This window comes from Aotus nancymaae, unplaced genomic scaffold (assembly GCF_030222135.1).
Source record: "Aotus nancymaae isolate 86718 unplaced genomic scaffold, 86718_ANA_hifiasm-v0.15.2.pri h1tg000081l, whole genome shotgun sequence".
Classification (NCBI taxonomy): Eukaryota; Metazoa; Chordata; class Mammalia; order Primates; family Aotidae; genus Aotus; species Aotus nancymaae.
Window position 1 is genome coordinate 2,153,783 of NW_026988496.1, and position 20,816 is coordinate 2,174,598.

A 20,816-nucleotide genomic window follows, 5' to 3' on the forward strand; every position below is an offset into this window, starting at 1 on the left:
GACTCAACTACTTCTTAATATACAAATACAGTCATGTACCACATAATGACATTTCATAATATATAATGGTGGTCCTGTAAGATTATAATGGAGCTGAAAAATTCCTATCGCCTAGTGACATCATAGCCATTGTAACGTAACATGTTACTCACGTGTTTGTGGTGATGCCCGTGTTAACAAAACCTGTGCTGCCAGTCATATAAAAGTATAGCATATACAATTAGATACAGTCCATAATTCTTGTTAATGATGTAATAAATTACTATGTTACTGTTTCATGTCTTTACTATACTTTTATCATGATTTTAGAGTGTACTCTTTTTACTTATAAAAGAAAGTTAACTGTTAGGCAGCCTCAGGCAGGTCCTTCAGGAGATATTCCAGAAAATGGCATTGTCAGCCTAGGAAATGACAGCTCCATGTATGTTTTGCCTAAGAAGACTTTCCAGCAGGACAAGATGTGGAAGTGGAAGACAATGATACTGATGATCCTGGCCCTGGGTGGGCCTAGGCTAATGTATATGTTTGTGTCTTAGTTCTTAACAAAAAATTTTTAAAGTTTAAAAATAGGAAAAAGCTTATAGAATAAGGATACAAAGAAAATATTTTTGTACAACTGTATAATGTGTTTGTGTTTTAAGCTAAATGTTATTACAAAAGAGTCAAAAAGTTGATTTTTTGGGGTTTTTGTTTTGTTTTGAGAGACTCTTGCTCTGTCACCAGGCTGAAGTGCTGTGGTACAACCTCCACCTCCCAGGTTCAAGTGATTCTCTTGCCTCAGCCACCCAAGTAGCTGGGATTAGAGGCATGTGCTACCACGTTTGACTAATCTTGTATTTTTAGTAGAGACAGGGTTTCACCATGTTGGTCAGGATGGTCCCGAACTCCTGACCTCAAGTGATCCACCCACCTCGGCCTCCCAAAGTGCTGGGATTACAGTTTATAAAGGAAAAAAGCATTCCAGTAAGGCAAGGTCAATTTATATATATATATATTTTTTTTTTTTTTCATGAACTCTTTTTTTTTAATTGTATTTTAGGTTCTGGGGCACATGTGCAGATCATGCAGGATTGTTGCATAGGTACACACGTGGCAATGTGGTTTGCTGCCTCCATCCCCCTATCACCTACATCTGGCATTTCTCCCCATGTTATCCCTCCCCAACCTCCCCAGCCCCCTGCTATCCCTCCCTTGCCCCCCGGCAACAGACTCCAGTATGCGATGCTCCCCTCCCTGTGTCCATGTTCTCATTATTCAACACCTGCCTATGAGTGAGAACATGTGGTGTTTGATTTTCTGTTCTTGTGTCAGTTTGCTGAGAATGATGGTTTCCAGACTCTCCATGTCCCTACAAAGGATACGAACTCATTGTTTCTTAAGGCTGCATAGTATTCCATGGTGTATATGTGCCACATGTTCCTTGTCCAGTCTATCATCGATGGGCATTTGGGTTGGTTCCAGGTCTTTGCTATTGTAAACTGCCACTATGAACATACGTGTGCATGTGTCTTTATAATAGAATGATTTATAATCCTTTAGGTATACACCCAATAATGGGATTGCTGGGTCAAATGGAATTTCTATTTCTAGGTCCTTGAGCGCTTCACCACACTGTCTTCCACAATGGTTGAATTAATTTACACTCCCACCAACAGTGTCAAAGTGTTCCTATTTCTCCACATCCTCTCCAGTATCTGTTGTCTCCAGATTTTTTAATGATCGCCATTCTAACTGGCATGAGGTGGTATCTCAATGTAGTTTTGATTTGCATTTCTCTAATAATCAGTGATGATGAGCATTTTTTCATATGTTTGTTGGCCTCATATATGTCTTCTTTTGGAAAGTGTCTGTTCATATCCTTCACCCACTTTTAGATGGGTTTGTTTGTTTTTTTTCTTGTAAATCTGTTTTAGTTCTTTGTAGATTCTGGATATTAGCCCTTTGTGAGATGGGTAGATTGCAAAAATTTTTTCCCATTCTGTTGGTTGCCAGTTCACTCTAATGATTGTTTCTTTTGCTGTACAGAATCTCTGGAGTTTAATTAGGTCCCATTTGTCTATTTTGGTTTTTGTTGCCAATGCTTTTGGTATTTTAGTCATGAAATCTTTGCCTATGCCTATGTCCTGAATAGTTTTGCCTAGGTTTTCTTCTAGGATTTTTATGGTGTTAGGTCTTATGTTTAAGTCTTTCATCCATCTGGAGTTAATTTTAGTGTAAGGGGTCAAGAAGGGTCCAGTTTCTGCTTTCTGCATATGGCTAGCCAGTTTTCCCAACACCATTTATTAAACAGCGAATCCTTTCCCCATTGCTTGTTTTTGTGAGGTTTGTCAAAGATCCAATGGTTGTATATGTGTGGCGTTGCCTCCAAGGCCTCTGTTCTGTTCCATTGGTCTACATCTCTTTTTTGGTACCAGTACCATTTGATTACTGTAGCTTTGTAGTATAGTTTGAAATCAGGTAGCATGATGCCTCCCGCTTTGTTCTTTTTCCTTAGGATTGTCTTGGCTATGCGGGCTCTCTTCTGGTTCCATGTGAGGTTTAAGGTGGTTTTTTCCAGTTCTTTGAAGAAGGTCATTGGTAGCTTGGTGAGGATAGCATTGACTCTATAAATTACTTTGGGCAGTATGGCCGTTTTCACGATACTGATTCTTCCTAACCATGAGCATGGAATGTTTCTCCATTTGTTTGTGTCCTCTCTTATTTCCTTGAGCAGTGGTTTGTAATTCTCCTTGAAGAGGTCCTTTACATCCTTTGTTAGTTGTATTCCTAAGTATTTTATTCTCTTTGTGGCAATTGTGAATGGGAGTTCACTCATGATATGGCTCTCTTTTAGTCTGTTATTTGTGTATAGAAATGCTTGTGATTTCTGCACATTGATTTTGTATCCTGAGACTTTGCTGAAGTTGCTAATCAGTTTAAGGAGATTTTGGGCTGAGATGATAGGGTCTTCTAAATATACAATCATGTCATCTGCAAATAGAGACAATTTGACTTCCTCTTTTCCTAATTGAATACGCTTTATTTACTTTTTTTTTTCTAGCCTAATTGCTGGGGCTAGAACTTCCAATACTATATTGAATAGAAGTGGTGACAGAGGGCATCCTTGTCTAGTGCTGGATTTCAAAGGGAATGCTTCCAGTTTTTACCCATTCAGTATGACATTGGCTGTAGGTTTGTCATAAATATCTTTTATTATTTTGAGATATGTTCCTTCGATACCTAGTTTATTGAGAGTTTTTAGCATAAAGAGCTGTTGAATTTTGTCAAAGGCCTTCTCTGCATCTATTAAGATAATCATATGGGTTTTGTCTTTGCTTCTGTTTATGTGGTGGATTACATTTATAGACTTGCATATGTTGAACCAGCCTTGCATCCCCAGAATGAAGCCTATTTGATGGTGATGGATAAGCTTTTTGATGTGCTGTTGCAGTTGGTTTGCCAGTATTTTATTGAAGATTTTTGCATCTATGTTCATCATGGATATTGGCCTGAAGTTTTCTTTTATTTTGAGCCTCTGCCGGGTTTTGATATCAGGATGATGTTGGTCTCATAAAATGATTTGGGAAGGATTCCCTCTTTTTGTATCGTTTGGAATAGTTTCAGAAGGAATGGTACCAGCTCCTGTTTGTATATCTGGTAGAATTCAGCTGTGAACCCGTCTGGACCTGGACTTTTTTTGGTTGGTAGGCTCTTAATTGCAGCCTCAACTTCAGCCCTTGTAATTGGTCTGTTCAAGGTTTTAACTTCTTCCTGGTTTAGGCTTAGGAGGATGCAAGTGTCCAGGAATTTATCCATTTCTTCCAGGTTTACTGATTTATGTGCATAGAGTTGTTTGTAGTAATCTCTGTTTGTAGTTTGTATTTCTGTGCAGTCAGTGGTGATATCCCCTTTATCGTTTTTTATTGCATCTATTTGATTCTTTTCCCTTTTCTTTTTTATTAATCTGGCTAGCGGTCTATTTTGTTGAACTTTTCAAAAAACCAGCTCCTGGATTTATTGATTTTTTTTTAAGGTTTTTTTTCTGTCCTTGTCTCCTTCAGTTCTGCTCTGATCTTAGTTATTTCTTGTCTTCTGCTAGCTTTTGAGTTTTTTTGATCTTGCTCCTCTCGCTCTTTCAATTTTGACGATAGGGTGTCTATTTTATATTTTTTGAGACAAGGTCTCTCTTTGTCACCCGGGCTGGAGTGCAGTGGCACAATCTCAGCTCACTGCACCTTTGACCTCCCAGGCACAATCAATCCTCCCACTTCAGTCTCCCAAGTAGCTAGGACCACATGTGTACACCACCACACCCAGCTAATTTATTTGTATATTTAGTAGAGATGGAGGTTTCACCATGTTGCCCAGGCTGGTCTCAAACTCATGGGCTCAAGTAATCTGCCCACCTTGGCCTCCCAAAGTGCTGAGAATACAGATGTAAGTGAGCCACCATGCCTGGCTAAAGGTTAATTTGCTGGGCGTGGTGGCGCATGCCTGTAATCCCAGCTACTCAGGAGGCTGAGGCAGGAGAATTGCTCAAACCCAGGAGACAGAGGTTGCAGTGAGCCAGGATCACATCATTGCACTCCAGCTTGGGTGATAGAGCGAGACTCTGTCTCAAAAAAATATATATATTATTAAGACAGAAAAATACCGTTTTATAAATTGAGTGCAGCTTAGGTATACAGTGTTTATAAAGTCTACAGTACTGTACAAGAATGTCCTACACCTTCATGTTTACTCACCACTCACTCACTGACTCACCCAGAGCAACTTCTAGTCCTGCAAGCTCTATTTGTGGTAAGTGCCCTATACAGGCATACCGTTTTTCATCTTTCATACCATATTTTTCCTCTACCATTTCTGTTTAGATACACAAATACTTACCATTGGGTTACAGTTGCCTTCAGTATTCAGTACAGTCACATGTTGTATGGGTTTGTAGCCTAGGAGCAATGGCCTTTACCATATCACCTAGGTGTGTAGGAGACTATAACATGTAAGTTTGTGTAAGGACACTCTATGATATTCACACAATGACAAAATCACCTAATGATACATTTCTCAGCTTGTGTCCCCATTGTGAAGCAAGACATGACTATCTGCAAATCATGACAGATGGTGGAACATTATAGCAGGGTGACAATCTGATAAAAACTAGCATTGACTTACCAAAGCCTAGAATTCTCCTGGAGCTGTGTAATTATGGCCTGTATGAATTTAAGTTTAAAAATAAAAACTTCAACATTGGACATTTGGATTATTTATTTTACTGTCTTATGGGAAGCATAGGAGATTCTATTTCCAAGCCATGAGCCTCATCTGGACCTTTCAGGTGTGTTTGCCATAGTAACCAATACAAACTGAAATTAGATTGTACTATAACTCTAAGTTTATTGATTTCCATAGTCTCTGTGTTAGGCCAAAACTTATCTGTGCATTTTGTTTTTGCCACTTTCATTCTGTCTAATGTATTGCAGTTCCAATTCTTTGGCTCTTGGGTTACCTGTTAGCCTAATGTTTTTCTACTTTTCTCACGTGTTTCCTATCCATTTATTGCTCATCCTCTGAAACATGACTGGATAGTTAGCTTTTTAATCCAGTGATTAATTTAATAACCCTCTTGGTTCTTTATATTGTATATGTTGTTTTATCCTGTTTGATTGAACGTGCTATGCATCTCCTTTGTTTTAAATTTTTGGGAGAAAATTCTGCCTTTGTTTGATTGACTTTTTAAATAACGAGTCACTCATTCATTATTTACTAAGCTGATAACCTTTATCAAGTGCTTCCACACACTGGCAAAATGGCTATTATACAAATATAAAACCTCATGCTTCACAGTATTGTGCTTTAGACTGAGCAGAGCACTCTTACATTCACTCTCTCGTACAACCCCAACAGCAATTCTATGAAGTAGACAATGCTGCTATTGTTACCCCTAATTTATCAATGAAGGAACTTTAAGATTCAAAAAGTCAAGTTACCCATTTACCTAAGGTCATTCATGACTAATGAATGAGAGTCAGGACTAGAATTCAGGTCTTCTGAGCTTCTGTCTTAGTCAATTTGGGCTATTATAACAAAAATACCATAGAGTGCAACAGAAATTTATTTCTCACAGTTTGGGAGGCTAGAAAGTCCAAGATCAAGACACTGGCAGTTGGTGAGAGTTAGTGCCTGGTGAGAGTCCACTTCCCCGTAGACGGTCCTTTCTGACTGTAAGCTCACATGGCAGAAGGGGTAAAGGATCTTTCTAGGGTCTCTTTTACAAGGGCACTAATCTTATTCATGAGAGCACTGTTCTTATGACCTTATCACCTCCCAACAGCCCCACCTCCTAATATCACCTTGGAGGTTAGGATTTTAACATATGAACTTTGAGGGGACACAAACATTCAGTCCATTGCACATCAGCTACAGGGCTGTTTCCTCTAGAAATTCATAGCTTCTTTACCAGTTTTTGCTAGGAAATTTTAGCTTAAAGGAGAGGCTCAAGTTGGTATTTAGAAGCTAGTGGCAATGAAAAAGCAGGGAGATGACTCCCAGGCATAAGCAGACAAACCTATGTATTCTTTTTTTTTTTTTCAGTTTGTTTTCCAATATAAAGATTTTATTCATATTCACCAGTTGTCTCAATAATGTCCTTAATCAAAAAAAAGGTTTCTGGTCTAGCATCAAATTAGGATCATATATTGCATTTAGTTGTTCTGCCTCTTTTTTTTTTATTATTTATTTTTATTTTTTTATTTTATTTTTTTTTATTGAGTTTTAGGTTTTGGGGTACATGTGAAGAGCATGCAAGATTGTTGCATAGGTGCATACGTGGCAGTGTGATTTGCTGCCTTCCTCCCCTTCACCTATATGTGGCATTTCTCCCCATGCTATCTTTCCCCAACTCCCCACCCCTCACTGTCCCTCCCCTATTCCCCCCAACAGACCCCAGTGTATAGTGCTCCCCTCCCTGTGTCCATGTGTTCTCATTGTTCAACACCCACCTATGAGTGAGAACATGCGGTGTTTGATTTTCTGTTCTTGTGTCAGTTTGCTGAGAATGATGGTTTCCAGGTTCATCCATGTCCCTACAAAGGATGCAAACTCATCGTTTTTGATGGCTGCATAATATTCCATGGTGTATATGTGCCACATTTTCCCTGACCAGTCTATCATCGATGGGCATTTGGGTTGGTTCCAGGTCTTTGCTATTGTAAACCGTGCTGCAGTGAACATTTGTGTACATGTGTCCTTATAGTAGAACGATTTATAATCCTTTGGATATATACCCAGTAATGGGATTGCTGGGTCAAATGGAATTTCTATTTCTAGGTCCTTGAGGATTCGCCACACTGTCTTCCACAATGGTTGAACTAATTTACACTCCCACCAACAGTGTCAAAGTGTTCCTATTTCTCCACATCCTCTCCAGCATCTGTTGTCTCCAGATTTTTTAATGATCGCCATTCTAACTGGCGTGAGATGGTATCTCAATGTAGTTTTCATTTGCATTTCTCTAATGACCAGTGATAATGAGCATTTTTTCATATGTTTGTTGGCCTCATGTATGTCTTCTTTTGTAAAGTATCTGTTCATATCCTTTGCCCACTTCTGAATGGGCTTGTTTGTTTTTTTCTTGTAAATCTGTTTTAGTTCTTTGTAAATTCTGGATATCAGCCCTTTGTCAGATGGGTAAGCTGCAAAAAGTTTTTCCCATTCTGTTGGTTGCCGATTCACTCTAATGACTGTTTCTTTTGCCGTGCAGAAGCTGTGGAGTTTGATTAGGTCCCATTTGTCTATTTTGGCTTTTGTTGCCATTGCTTTTGGTGTTTTGGTCATGAAGTCCTTGCCTACGCCTATGTCCTGAATGGTTTTGCCTAGGTTTCCTTCTAGGATTTTTATGGTGTTAGGTCTTATGTTTAAGTCTTTAATCCATCTGGAGTTAATTTTAGTGTAAGGTGTCAGGAAGGGGTCCAGTTTCTGCTTTCTGCATATGGCTAGCCAGTTTTCCCAACACCACTTATTAAACAGGGAATCCTTTCCCCATTGCTTGTTTTTGTCAGGTTTGTCAAAGATCGGATGGTTGTAGATATGTTGTGTTGCCTCCGAGGCCTCTGTTCTGTTCCATTGGTCTATATCTCTGTTTTGGTACCAGTACCATGCTGTTTTGATTACTGTAGCCTTGTAGTATAGTTTGATGTCCGGTAGTGTGATGCCTCCCGCTTTGTTCTTTTTGCTTAGAATTGACTTGGCTATGCGGGCTCTCTTTTGGTTCCATATGAAGTTTAAGGTGGTTTTTTCCAGTTCTGTGAAGAAGGTCTTTGGTGGCTTGATGGGGATAGCGTTGAATCTGTAAATTACTTTGGGCAGTATGGCCATTTTCACGATATTGATTCTTCCTGACCATGAACATGGAATGTTTCTCCATCTGTTTGTGTCCTCTCTTATTTCGTTGAGCAGTGGTTTGTAGTTCTCCTTGAAGAGGTCCTTTACGTTCCTTGTTAGTTGTATTCCTAGGTATTTTATTCTCTTTGTGGCGATTGTGAATGGCAGTTCATTCTTGATTTGGCTCTCTTTAAGTCTGTTATTGGTGTATAGGAATGCTTGTGATTTTTGCACATTGATTTTGTATCCTGAGACTTTGCTGAAGTTGCTTATCAGTTTCAGGAGATTTTGGGCTGAGGTGATAGGGTCTTCTAGATATACAATCATGTCGTCTGCAAATAGAGACAATTTGACTTCCTCCTTTCCTAATTGAATACCCTTTATTTCTTTTTCTTGCCTGATTGCTCTGGCTAGAACTTCCAGTACTATATTGAATAGGAGTGGTGAGAGAGGGCATCCTTGTCTAGTGCCAGATTTCAAAGGGAATGCTTCCAGTTTTTGCCCATTCAGTATGATATTGGCTGTTGGTTTGTCGTAAATAGCTTTTATTATTTTGAGATATGTTCCATCAATACCTAGTTTATTGAGAGTTTTTAGCATAAAGGGCTGTTGAATTTTGTCGAAGGCCTTCTCTGCATCAATTGAGATAATCATGACATATTTATTGTATGAAACAGATAGGCACTTTTGCTTTTTGGTGGACATATAAAACGTCAATGCCTTACTATTTTATTCCCTTCCATAAACACTGAGTTTGAGTAATTTTGCTGGATTCTTCAAACACTGAGTATTTTCTCATGTAAAACTAAATGAACAACCCTGACTGGGAAATAGAAGTCCAAGCCCAGTGACTCCAAGCTAAGACCAATCTTGAGCCTGCAATAAGAGGCCGTTGAACACCCAGTCAGTTCTTCGTGGGGAGCCTCTCCTGCAGGTGTCCCAGCCCCTGTACTTTCCATCTCTATGAATTTGACCACTCTGGGTACTTCATATAAATAGAAGGATATATTTGTCCTTTTGTGACAAACAATGATTTCATGAATCTCTAGAGAATTATGCTAAGTGAAAAGAACCAATTTTGGCCAGGCATGATAGCTCACACCTATAAATCACTTTGGGAGGCCAAGGTGGGAGGATCGTTTGTGTCCAGGACTTTGAGAACAACTTGGGCAAAATGGTGAGACCCCCATCTCTATAAAAAAATTAAAAAATTAACTGGGCATGGTGGTGCATGCCTGTGGTCCTAGCTACTTGGGGAGTTGAGGTGGGAGGATCACTTGAGCCTGGGGGGCTGAGGCTGAGCTGTGATCAGCCTCACTGCACTCTAGCCTGGGTGACAGAGCAAAATTCTGTCTCAAAAAAAAGCCAATCTCAAAAAGTTATGTACTCTATGATTCCAAATCTCAAAAGCTATATATTGTATGATCCCATTTATATGTCATGCTTGAAATGACAAAATTATAGAAACTGGTAATAGATATAAAAAAAAAAAAGATAAAGTGGTGGTTGCCGAGGACTTAGGTACAGACCTTTACCTTTTCAAGATGAAACTGTTTCTGGAGATGGGTGGTAGCAATGGTAGGACAACATGTGAATGTACTTAATGCCACTGAACTGTTCACTTAAAATGGTTAAGATGGCTAAATTTTGTGCTATATGTATTTTACCCCATTTTTTTAAGTCATAGAAAAAAATCTTTGTCCGGTAGTGTAACATTTCTGTCATCTCATTGTTGTCATCAGTTGATTGTCTTTTTTCATTGTTTGAGATCTTCCTGGTTATTGGTATAATGAGTAAATTCGTTAAACATGGACATTTTCATATTTTGTTCCAAGACTCTGAATCCCATTTAAACCTTCTGTTTTAACTGGGTTTCTCTGACACTGCTTTAGCAAGGGAGTGGGCCCAGCCTTGTTACTTCCAGATAGAGGTAGAAACAAGCCTAAGTTTCTAACTTCGCCTCCATCATTGATACTCAAGGTAGAGGACTCCATTTTACTACTGGTCCCTTGTCTAGAGACAGCAGACTTTTCTTGGGGGTTTTTCTTCTTTTCTTTTCTTTTTTTTTTTTTTTTTTTTTTTTTTTGTCTGTCTATTGGCATCTCTAGCACCAGGTTTGGAGTATATGAAGCAAAAAGAAAACCCAGAGAACTTAGCACTATGCCAATCCTTGGCTCCAAGGTCTTTCCTTTCTCTACACCTTTCACAGATTTTTTATGTTTGTTTTATGTAAAAATTTCAGGAGTTAGTTCTGTTTACCAGGAAGAATAAGGATAAGTACACCTATTCTATCTCATGGAGGTGAAAATTTCTTGGTTCATTTTTAAGAATATACAAAAACTTAAATAATGGTGGGGGAAAACCTACACTAAAAGAGAAGGGACAAACCAAATCCTCACAGCTGATGTCAGAGTCACACAGTCACAAAGGCCCGTTTTGTAAAGAAGTCCAGAAGAACAGACTCTTTCCTTTTACAAAGGAAGCTAAGGTGATTCAAACTACTGAGCTACCTTCTCTAAGAGTTTGCTTCTCAAAGTGTGATCAACATCCCCTAGGAGGTTGTTAGAAGTATAGAATCTTAGGCCCCAACCCAGATTTACTAAATCAGTCTGCATTTTACCAGTATTTCCAGCCGGGCACGTTGGCTCACGCCTGTAATCCTAGCACTTTGGGAGGCTAAGCCAGGCAGATTACTTGAGATCAGGAGTTTGAAACCAGCCTGGCCATCATGGTGAAACCCTGTCTCTACTAAAATTACAAAAATTAGCTGGGCATGGTGGCAGGTACCTGTAATCCCATCTACTCGGGAGGCTGAGGCAGAAGAATCCCTTGAACCCAGGAGGCGGAGGTTGTAGTGAGCCGAGATCACACCACTGCACTCCAGCCTGGGCGACAGAGTGAGACTCCATCTCAAAACAAAAACAAAAAACAATATTTCCAAGTGATTTGTATGCACATTGAGGTTTGAGAAGATCATTTATCAGTATCATTTGTCTCTTGTGTGGCCTTCTAGTTCAATTTCATCTCAGTTCCTTCTTCTTCCAATCTTATATAAGTTCATTAATTAGGCAATTGGGATCTAATAGAAATATAAGGTAAAGCTTTATTCAATGACTGAGAAAATTTAGAACTGGAAACTAATGATCTTTGCAGTTACCTAATTTAAGCTCATTATTTCTTTCATCTCTTTTTTTAAGAAATTTTTTTTAATTGAGAGGAGGTTTTGCTATGTTACCCAGGCTGGCTCAAACTCCTGGGCTCAAGCATTCCTCCTGCCGTGTCCTCTCAAAGTGCTGGGATTACAGATGTGAGCCCCTGCACCCAGTCTTCTTTCATCGAAATCTTCCTCCTTCCAAACCCCACATCTCTCTGAGACTGGAATTGAGGTTCATACAAAGCCATCTTTGAGTCAGACTTTGATATTGTGTCTCTCCTACAGCTTTGTAGTTTCCTAATTGGTCTCTGGCTCTTTCTTCTTTTCTCCAGTTTTTCCTGTGCATCCCTATCAAAATATATCTCCCTAAAACTATGTCACTCCCTTTCCCTCATATATTTTAACAACTCTGTATTTTCCAAATCCTTACCTAGACTCTTAAGGCTATCCATCCATAGCCTCATCCAACCCCAAAAACAAGACAGAGTTTTTCCCAGGCAATAGTCAATATTCTCTTTAAAATCAACCTTTACCTCTTTCTCTCCCTTCTTCTTAGAACAAAGCAGAATCTTTCCTGAAGAAAACGTGTCCCTCACTACCAATTTTTATGAAGGTCTCATCTTCCCCCAACTCCCTTTTTCTCAGCAAAAGGGACTAAATTACCTGGATCTTTACTCCATGGTGGCACTTTGTACTATTTACATACCACTTTCCTTCTGCTTCTCTTCACTTAAAACCTGCATCTCTTAATCACCAATGTTGTCATGAACTGGCACTTCCTGGACCCACCTTTTCCTTCCTTGGTAACTTCATTGTTATTTATTATCCTAAGTGACTTTGGCATCCATGTTAGTAATTCTTGTACCTCACAGTTTCATTTTTTTTACCCTTTAGCCACTGTCTACATCACATATAAACCACCCACTGTGGCACTGCTCCACCTTCAAGATTGCTAGCTAATGCAATGCTTTTCTATTGAGTAGAATCTCCCTTACTTCCCCATATCTATTCTCTGTTCTCACTTGAAGTCACTCGTCTCTTCCCACTCTAGTATAGTCCAGTCTAACTACCTTTTTTTCTCTTTTCTTTCTCTTTTATTTCTTTGCTTCCTCCCTCCCTCCCTCCCTTCCTTTCCTTCCTTCTTTCCTTCCCTTCCTTTCCTTCCTTTCCTCCCTTTCCTTCCTTCTCGCTTACTCTCTTCTTTTGATTATGCCTGCTGTTTCATTTTTTTCCAAACCTGGTACCTTGCCACCATCAGTTCTGCTCCTGATCTTGAGCAGCAGAATCACTACAGAAAGGCACAGACCACCTAGATCTGGCCCAGTACAGATTCATGCTGTTAAGCTTTCAATGGGTTCTCATTGCTGCTCAGAAATACTTTTATTCCTGTCAACTTTTTGGCAAACTCAAGTAAAGTGGCTGCTTCATACCTTTTCTAACCTTATGAAAACTTAGACCTACCTCATTCTCCATTAGGTGATCTCATCATATCATTCCAATTGAGAAGATCAAGGGCATCACATATGAGATCTCTCATTGGCCCATGTCTCAACCATAACATTCTACCACTGTACCTATCTACTCACCTTTCCCCTTTTCCCAAAAGAGATTTTCTCAACCTTGCACTGTCAGTTCAATCCCCTTCTACTTCCTGAGACATTTTATTTCCTGTCCATCATTTTTACTCTGTTTACAGATCGTTCCATTCTGCTCTCAAGAATGCATAAGTCTCAAACAAATGGAAGTATATACCATGTTCTTGGACAGGAAAGCCTTAACAGTATAGTCAGTTTCCCTAGATTCATACAATAAATTCAATCAAAATTAAAATCTCAATAGGATTTTTAGTGAAACTTGATAAGATGATTCTAAAATTCTTCCCTAAAAGGAAATGAACCAAAACATTTTTTGAAAAAGAACGAGGAAGGACTTGCCCCATCAAATACTTTAAAAACCATAAAATGATATTAATTTTAAAAGTATGGCATTAGTACAAAAATCTACAAATAGATTAATAGAATAGGACCGAGCCCAGAAGGAGATCCACATATCTATGAGAATTTTGTATGCAACAGAGGAGGTATATCGCATCACTGAGGGACAGATGGTTTAACTTTTTAAATTGTCCCAGTACCATTTTACCAATTGTTCCATCTGTGGAACAATTTAATACTAATTTAATACATCTGTGGAACAATTGGTAAAATGGTACTGGGACAATTTAAAAAGCAACGTTAAATCATTATTTTTAAACTGAGGGCATTATAGCATAGTGGTTAAGAGAACAGACTTTGGAGCCACATAGCCAGTTCAAATAAATTCTGGCTACACCATTTATTAGGTGTATAATTTTAGTCTTATTAATTAATTCTTTATACCTCTGTATCCTCATCTGTAAAATAAATATAATAGTAATCTCAGCACTTTGGGAGGTGAAGGCAGGAGTTTGTTTGTTCTAGCTTGAGGCCAGGAGTTCAAGACCAGCCTGGCCAACATAGTGAGACCTTGTCTCTGTGAAAAATAAAAATAGAAGCTAAAAAAAATAGTGCCTACCTTATAGTATTATTAGTATTAAATAAGTTAATATATATATAAAGTACTTACAGCAGCACATAGTATGATATAAGTGATAGTATTATTTTTTTACCTTATACCATGCACAAAAATAAAGTCCAAAAGGAAGAAATAAAGAAAATCCAGATAGTTTAAAGAGCTAAACATAAAATCAAAGCTATAAAAGCATTAGGAAAAAATAGAGGAAAGCATTTTTTAAAATCATAGAATAGAGAGGATCCACTCAGAAGCTGTACAAGAAACAAATGTATTTGGTTACATAAATTAATAAATAACACAAGATACCACAAAACATTTTAGACCAGGTGCACTGGCTCATGCATGTAATCCCAGCACTTTGGGAGGCCAAGGTGGAAGGCTCACTTGAAGCCAGACGTTTGAGAGCAGCCTGGGCAACAAAGTGACACTCTGTCTCTATGAAAAAAAAAAAGTAAGTTTTTTTTTCTTTTTCTGAGACAGAGTTTCGCTCTTGTTGCCCAGGCTGGAGTGCAATGGCACTATCTCGACTCACCGCAATCTCCACCTCCTCGGTTCAAGCGATTCTCCTTCCTCAGCCTCCCAAGTAGCTGGGATTACAGGCATGTACCACCACGCCCAGCTACTTTTGTATTTTTAGTAGAGACAGAGTTTCTCCATGTTGGTCAGGCTGGTCTTGAACTCCCGACCTCAGGTGATCCCCCTGCCTCAGCCTCCCAAAGTTCTGGGATTACAGGCATGAGCCACCACACCTGGCCAAAAAAATATAAGTTTTGTGGGTTTTTTTTAAATGGAGTCTCACTTTGTCACCCAGGCTGGAGTGCAATGGCATGATAATGGCTCACTGCAGCCTTGACCTCCTGGGCTCAAGAGATCTGCTCACCTCTGCCTCACAAGTAGCTGAGACAACAGGCTCATTACACTACACCCAGCTAATTTTTTGTATTTTTGGTAGAGATACCATGTTTCCCAGGCTGGTCTCAACTTCTGAGCTCAAGCAATTTGCCCTCCGTGGCCTCCCAAAATGCTGGGATTATAGGCATGAGCCACCACACCCAGGCAGATATGTATTTTATACTTTGAGTTATAATACAATATTACTTTATTTTATTGTTCATATTGTTTGTTCTAGCTATGAAAAAGTCTGGCAACTTCCCAGAAGGTTAAACATAGTTACCCTATGACCCAGAAATTCCACCGGTAGGTGTATACCAAGAGAAATGAAAATATGTGTCCAAAGACTCATACACAAATGTTCATAGCAAAGTTATTCATATAGCCCAAAATGGAACCAACCCTAATGCCTGTCAACTGATGAATGGGTAAACAAAATGTGGTATTTCCATTCAATGGAATATTATTTGGCCATTAAAAGGAATGAAGTACTGACACATGCTATAACATGGATAAACCTTGAAAACATGGTGAGTGAAAGATGCCAGTCACAAGGGCCCACATACTGCTGACCCCATGTATCTTAAACATTCAGAAAAGGCCACTCTATAAGAGACAGAAATGAGAGTAGTGGTTGTCCAGGGCTTAGTGAGTAGGGGGCAGGTATTGGGAGGAAATGGAAGGATTGGCTGGGGACAGTGGGAATGTGGAGCTAACGGGCATGGACTTTCCTTTTGGAGGGATGAAAATATTCCATAATTGATTGTGGTCATGGTGGCAGAACTCAGTGAATACTGTGAATATACTACAAATTGCTGCATTGTACACTTTTGGTAAGCTGTAGTATTTGAATTGTATCTTAATAAATCTGATGCACATAATATTTACTTTGGTAATCTAAGGAGACCATAAAAAGACAGGCATTTGTGCTCCAGAATACCTGCAATTCAGTTAGAGATCTGTGTGGCTGCCATATGTATTAAGATGTTGAGGACAGAGAAAACTGGTTTCAAATATGAGCCCTCAAAAACCATCAGAGCAATCACCTCAGTTTGCTGGCATTGATTTGTATTACATGTAGGCAAATCCATGTGGCTTTAAGGTCGGTAGCTGTGTGGATGCATTTCTTTATTGAAGATTAATGATTTTCATAAGCAATGCTGGGCATGAAGGCAACTAATGCAAATTAAAACTCAAGTGTTCCCTAACTCGTTGAATGGCACGTCATTCTTCTAGTTGCCAAGCCAGACATCTAGGAATTATCCTCAGCACCTCCCTCACTCCCACTTCTAATCTATCACCAAGTACTATCAATTTGACCTCCCAAGTGTCTCTCAAATTCATCTACTTCCTCCTGTCTTTCACCGTCAATAACCTAGTTCAAGTTGTCACCTTTTATCTCAGCTACTTTAGTGATCTCAGGAACCTTTTAACTGGTCTTGCATCTACTCTTGCTTCCTTCCTTCCTTTATTTGCCCAGCGACCAAGGTGATCTTTTACATTTTTGAGTATTCATGACCTTTTGAAATCCTCTTTAGTAGTTTCCCATTGCTCTTAAAGACCAAACTCCTGAATGTGGTCAACAAGGCCCTGCTAACCTATCTGTCCTCATCTTGAGCCACTCTTTCACTCACACTCTGCACTGTCAGCCACATTTTACAAGACCACAAATTACCACCTTCTAGGCAAATATGATGGTCTCTTTTCCCTGGCCTTCATTATTGACCACTACCTCCTTATTAAAATTCTCTTCCTTATTTTCTTGCCACTCCTCTGTGTTCTTTCCCCTCTTACCACCCAGCTATGAACATTTCCAATATTCTCTGCTCTTCGCTATTCTGTATTCCATACTCTGTCCTTTAAGTGAATTAATACACTTTAACTATTACCTGAGTTCCAGTCTATATCTACAACAGCCTGCTCATCTCCAGAGTTACCTCAAGCCAACATGTTTAAAATAGAACTTATTGTTACCTTTATTCCTTATCCCCAGAAATTTTTCTTTCAATACCAGCATTCTTTCAGCCATTCAAACTACATACCTTAGAGCCATTTTCACTTGACCTTTCATTCCCCATATCAAATCAGTTACCAAGTTCTATTGATTCTTTCTTCAAATGATTCTTACATCTTTCCATCTCCATTGTTACTATTTTCATTCTGACCCTCATCACTTCATTCTTAGACTCACACAACTCCCTTTAAACAAGTCTCCCTGTCTGTGTTTTCCCACACTCAGGTCTGTTCTAAACACCACTGGCATTTCTATCTCATTAAAACTACACTTTTATCGTATCACTCTCCTTCTCCAAAAGTTTCATTGCCTTCCCATTGCCAGGAGGATAAATTTCAAAATCTGAAGCCTGTAATGCAAAAACCCTGAACACTCCAGCTCACAAGATGTTAGCAAACATTCCACATACCCTGGATTAGACAAAGAAGTTCCATGGTTTCTTTACTGTAAAACTTCCTTAAACTTTCAGTGAACTAATGTGCATTATAATGCTCCAAAAGGGTGATATATGCAGCATTTCCAAAATGTATTTGACTAAAGAACTCTATTTTCATAGATCATCTATTAACATTTCTCATGACACTAGTGTTCTGAGGAAGAATATTGAGGAAAGGCTCAGGAAGCCCCATCCTACATTTCCAGTCTTATTTCCCATTAACTCCTCTACATAAATTGTCTGCTTAGGCCAAACAACTCTTGGTCTTCCTAAGACGTGCTTGTTCTCAAGTATAATCCAAGTCTTCATTTATTCTGTTCTACCCATATGGAATGCCCTTCTCTTTCTCTGAATATCTATATTTTTCTTTTTATTGAGATTTAGTTCATATATCATAAAACTCACCACTTTAAGGTATACAGCTCAGTGGGTTTTAGTATATTCACAAGATTGTGCAACCATCATCATTATTTAATTCTAGAACATTTTCATCATCCCCAAAAGAAACTCTATACCCATTAGCAGTCCCTCCCCATACCTCCCTTCCCTAGCCCCTGGCAACCACAAATCTCCTTTCTGTCTCTATGGCTTTGCCTATTCTGGACATTTCATATAATCTCTGTATATGTAGATCCTACTCATCTACCCTAAGATCATGTATGTTTGTTCAGTCATTTTTTTCATTCATAACATTAAGATCACAATACTCATACCCTGTATCAGACACTGGCCAAGCTGTGAACATACAAAGGCAAATGCCATTTTACCTTCAAGGGGCTCCCTGCCTAGTGGGGGAGACAGGCAGTAGAGTGTTCAAAGTACTATTATGGTGCTGTGAACAAAGTGCCAGAGGGGCCAAGAGGTTTGAGCAAGAAATTATAGAGAGCCAGGGAAATCCTCACTGAGGAGGTGGCATCTGACTGGATATTGATTCATTTGTTCATTCATTCATTCATTCAGCAAACATCTGTTATGCTTCTCTTATGTTCCAGGCACAGTGCTGGACTCTGAAGATACAAAAATGCACAAGAAAAGTTCCCTCTACCTCAAGGAACTCAGTAGTCTGGAGGAGATAAATATATAGCATTTCAAAACAGTACGATATATGTTATATAGAGGAAGGGAAAGCTCACTGTGGGAACAGACCACTAACTCTGCTTGTGAGTTTGAAGAAAAAGTAGTCTATGAAGTGGACAAGGATGAGGAGTAGTGTTTCAGGCAGAGACTAGACCGCCTCTGACTGTGATATCCTAGTGCTCATTTCTTTTCCTGAACAAGACCACCTAATGTTTGTGTCTCTTAATCACAAAACTTGTGAAGTCATCTTTACATGTGGATGCCTCGTGTCCCCAAAAGCATTGCACAACCTTTAGGATAAAAGTTTTGTCTTTTCCCTCTTAGTGCCCTCATTATCACAGTGTTTTATGTATGGTAATTTCTTTTTGGATCCAAATGAATGAAAGGATGACAGCTGAGACAGCATCCTCGACACTCGCAAAAAGCTGCTACCCAATGTGTCTCCTATCACATTTCTCCCTTCTGGGGCTTTAACATGAATGCTTTGTATTCCATCTCCTATACAAGAACCAAGAAAGTAGCTTCTTAGACTGATACTTTTCACTATTGCAAAGTATTGTGAAGAAGCGAATATAATCTCGTGATTAGTCATGTTAAAAACCACTGATAAGGCTAAGGGACCCTTAGAAATGTGTGCTGTGTTCATAGCTAGGGAGATATTGTTAACTCTGAAGATGAATATAATTTCTCCTCCAAATACGGACTAATTCTGGTGACAGAAATTAAGAAATTCAATAAAACTGCTTCTTGACAACCTTCTCCAAAAAGTAGAAGTAGATATTAAGGAGGTAATTGACTGAAGACAGAATCAAGGGAAGCCCCAAACAGGACACAGGTTTTATCCTGCTTCAGGGAGACTAGGAATCTGTCTTTCTAATTCTTTCCTTCAGTCAGAGGGGACCTAGGTTTATGTCTCTTCATGAGATCTTGCTATGGAACATTCTACAGCTGACAGATCTTCAAGGTGCTCTCCTCCTATGCTTTCTAGGAGGACAGACCTTCCTAAATGTCAGCAGAGCTCACATTGTTTAGTAATAATGAGACAATGAGACATAGTGTGGATACAGGCAGTGCTACAATGAACTGTGACAGTAATAACTGCAAAATTTCTGTCCTTGGATTTCAGAAAGACTACCCAGAAGTGGAGATTCTCTGGCTGATGATCAAGTCCTGGAATATTGGAATACTTCTGTTTAGCAGGAGAAAGTATCTATCTGCTGAAAAGTGGTGTGGTCTGGCCTTGCATTTTCTTGACCACCTTACCTCATTCAAGGAAAGCTATGAAACTCAGGTGAGGAGGGAGAGGACTAGGGTGGATGACATGACCTGGGGGCAAGAGGTTACTGCTGGGCTCTCCATGAGGACTCAACCCCATCCCCCTTGGCTAGGAACAAAAACCAAGAAGGACAGAGTACAGGGGGAAACGTAAGGATAGCAAATGGAATCTAATTAAGAGGAATGACAAGAGTGAGCTCTGGAAAGATGCATCACTGTCAGTGCCAGTGCATGTGGGGAAGGACTGGCCTCTGCTCAAAGCAATGACTGTTGAAAAAGGCGTTTTTTCCAGGAACTATATTCTCAATTGCAGACTTCTGGGCCATTGGCTAACCAGGAGAGGTTTGGTGGAGAAAAAGCCTTGCTACAAAATAAGAGCAAAGGATCTTTTATATTTAAGTATCTTCTCCCTTATAATAGAGTATTCCTTGTCCTCAAGACTAATTTTTCCTCAAGAGAGGACTGTATGTTCTCCCCAAATCCGAGATCCCTTAGATCTCTGAAGGTAAGGGTTAAACTTTCCTGCCATCACCATGGGTCTGGGAAGCTTTCCCACATTTCCTTTTCCCCTCAAGAAATCTATTTGTTGTTCTCTTTTCCAGATGAATATGCTATATAGTCAGCTTGTGGAGGCACTGAATAACAACAAGGGCCCAGTGTTTCATGAACATGGCTACTGGAGCAAGACAGATTAGGCAAGCTCACGGCCACATGAAGTATATTGTTCTGAGATGCTGACTGTTTAAATTTTTGCCAGAGTTTCTCTTGAACTTTTGTTTCTGTTTTCTCAGACTCTGTTTTCATGTTGTTGAATAAACTTTAAGTGAAGCATACTGAATTTACCTTGGTGACCAGCTCATTTCTGGGGCACAAATGAATTTTCCAAAGTGCTAAGGATGATAGTGAAATAGACCATGTGAGAACAAGATGGTTTATACTCCATATGAACAAAAGAGAATGTTCATCTTAGTCCAACACAGGATCCATTTTATTCCCAAAGTGCTCAAATTCCCAATCCCTGAAAATAACAAAGAATCCTAGACTCTTCTTTGGAATGA

At 39.3% G+C, this 20,816-nt stretch overlaps 1 protein-coding gene across 1 annotated transcript in view; it reads left to right on the forward strand.

Annotated features, from left to right (window-relative positions):
• Window positions 1–20,585, forward strand: part of LOC105732804 (testis-expressed protein 11) — a 210,374-nt gene extending 189,789 nt beyond the window's left edge. Inside the window, exons 20-21 of the mRNA XM_012475041.2 lie at window positions 19,610–19,774; window positions 20,361–20,585. Coding sequence (XP_012330464.2) covers window positions 19,610–19,774; window positions 20,361–20,453 — 258 coding nt within the window. The 3' untranslated portion in view covers window positions 20,454–20,585. The remainder of the gene's footprint in view (window positions 1–19,609; window positions 19,775–20,360) is intronic.
• The last annotated feature ends 231 nt before the right edge of the window (window positions 20,586–20,816 follow it).